The sequence below is a fragment of the Melospiza georgiana genome, chromosome 2 (assembly GCF_028018845.1).
Source record: "Melospiza georgiana isolate bMelGeo1 chromosome 2, bMelGeo1.pri, whole genome shotgun sequence".
NCBI lineage: Eukaryota > Metazoa > Chordata > Aves > Passeriformes > Passerellidae > Melospiza > Melospiza georgiana.
In genome coordinates, this window is record NC_080431.1 from 115,649,521 (window position 1) to 115,651,871 (window position 2,351).

General features: G+C 45.8%; 1 protein-coding gene across 1 annotated transcript in view; it reads left to right on the plus strand.

Moving 5' to 3' along the window:
* Positions 1–250: 250 nt before the first annotated feature.
* Positions 251–2,351, plus strand: part of LOC131096958 (trefoil factor 1-like) — a 3,381-nt gene continuing 1,280 nt past the window's right edge. Inside the window, exons 1-2 of the mRNA XM_058045591.1 lie at positions 251–332; positions 1,256–1,402. Coding sequence (XP_057901574.1) covers positions 251–332; positions 1,256–1,402 — 229 coding nt within the window. The remainder of the gene's footprint in view (positions 333–1,255; positions 1,403–2,351) is intronic.

Genomic DNA, 2,351 nt, shown 5'->3' on the forward strand with positions numbered 1-2,351 from the left:
ACAGATCTGGATCTATAGGCACGTAACAGATATGTGATCAATAGCTCATGGGAGCCCAGAAATTTATCTCTGGGATATCACAATAGGCATGGCAACACTTCCTAAGCAAACAGAAGAAAACCCAACCTTCTGGGTTGAAGCTGCAGAGGGAACAATGTTATCAGAGCCCGCTGGGCAAACACGGGGAGCGCATAAAACCCACGGCTCCCGGGGAAGGCAGCACCTCTCCTCCTCTCCTCCTGCCAGAGCCATGGATCTCAAGGTGGTCTGTGCCCTCTCCATCACCCTCCTCATAGCCCTCAGCACCCTGGCAGAGGGGAGTGCACCTCCAAGTAAGTACCTGCACGAGCTGCTGCCCTCCAGGTACGTGTGGGACCCTCATCCCACCAAAGCCTGCCAGATTTGGCAGCCCAGACAGAAAATGGCTTTTTGTTCTGCTGTTTATCCCCAAAGTGGAGCCTGCTTTTTAGTTTTTATCAGAGAGATGGATAGCAAAGAAAGATTGCAGCTGGACTCTTGTGTTGTTGGAATAACCAGGAGCCCACTGCAAAAAGGCAGAGGTGGGCACTAGAACAGGACCAGGAGCCAGCTTTGCATAAATTTTCTTCTGACATTTGGTTTGTGCTGCTTTGCCACGTGAATACAGTTTTGAAGAAGTCTATCTGCCTCCTCATTAAAGGCAAGTCATGTAGGCAGCTCCAGAAGTGGAAAGCAAGTCACTCAATGACAGCTGGAGGACAGCTCCAGAATTTCTGGGTTGTGGCTGACTGTGCAAATGGCTTAAAATGTTAAAAGCATTGCTGCAGCTATTTACACATCATCCTATATTTTATATTACTTTAATTTGTAATATTGCAGAGATTTTGTATCTTTACACCTATTTGAATATCCACTGGACTTTTAAGTCTTTCCCTCTCCACATGAGATGGGCAAAGCAGCAAAGATCTAATAGCCTAATATTTGAAGGTTTTGGGATTTCCCATTTGGTGTGGTCGATTCAAAACCCACAAACCACACGGTGCTGGGCTTGCTTGGCTTCAAGGGAGACCACAGACTCTCAAAATGTGATGTACACCCCTGACCAAAATTGGTAGTGGTGTAAAAGCACCTTTTAACCATTCAGGCTGTGGTCTTAGCAGGGGACTGAAAAGGTGGAAAGCATCTAGGGAGAGAGCATTGTGAGCATTTGATGAACACCCCTCCATGACAGCAGTGCAAACTGACACCTGTAACTTGCTCCTTCTGTCCTGAACAGCAAAATGCCAGTGTAAAGTGGTTCCCAGGGAGAGGACAAACTGTGGCTACCCAGGGATCTCAGCAGCAGAGTGCAAGAAAATTGGGTGCTGCTTCAATGCCTCAGTCCCCAGCGTGCCCTGGTGCTACAACCCCAAACAAAAGAAAGGTAATGTCTCTGCCAGAAACACTGATTTACCTCGTGTTTGATAGTCCAGAAATGTGTGCAACCAGGGAGCAGTTCTGCTTTTCTCCTTAGGCAAGAAAAGTGGGTACAAACATCTGTTAGGGGACCAGTGGCAGCAAAATGCAAAATCGAGCCTTGCTTACCTGTCAGACTCCTGCCTCATCCTCTTCACACAATTTATTTCCTCTTCCTTCACATTTCTAGTTATCAAACAGCCTGTGCTGATTAATTAGAGACATTTCAGTGTCATTTGTGGTCTTGTCCATGGGTAGAGCAAGGGATTCTTGGCACTTAAGTGGGTTTGCAGTGTGGTTACACCTGTCAGCATCCTGCTTCTATTTTTTACCATTATTTTCTGAGAGGATAACAGCTGCTCTCTCCTAGTCTTTCTAGGATTAGCTGGATATTTTACATAACTGTGTTAAGTAATGGAGTGTAATTAGCTGTTTTAATTAACTCAGTGTAAGCTACATTTGCTGGGCTGACAGCACAGCTCCTTCTTAGGAGAGCTTCAGAGCAGTCTCAGCAGCTGCACAGGTGGCATGGAAGGAAATGAGGGTGCAAAGCCCATGTTACCCAACAAGAGATCCTGATATAAAATGGAATTAATCAACAGGGATCAGAATTACAGTGGGAAAAAATGGTTTTGCTTTTGAGCATTGCCTGCAATTCTTGTAAACCTTAAAAAACAAGCAGCAGCAACTTGGAGTGGCATTCTATAGAATTGCTTTTCTGAGCAGAACTGCTCCATGAGAGGAAAACTGAAGTATTCAAGCTGGGTGGTATAATCTCTTTACTTAGGATTTTAGCTTTAAGTGCCTGGGTGACCTGTGATTTCCTCCTAAAACACTTATTTCCTTTCTGTACCCTAAGCTGGCACGCAGAGAGGGCTGGGTGGTCCTTTCCCTGTGTTAGCCAGGCTGCTCTGGTG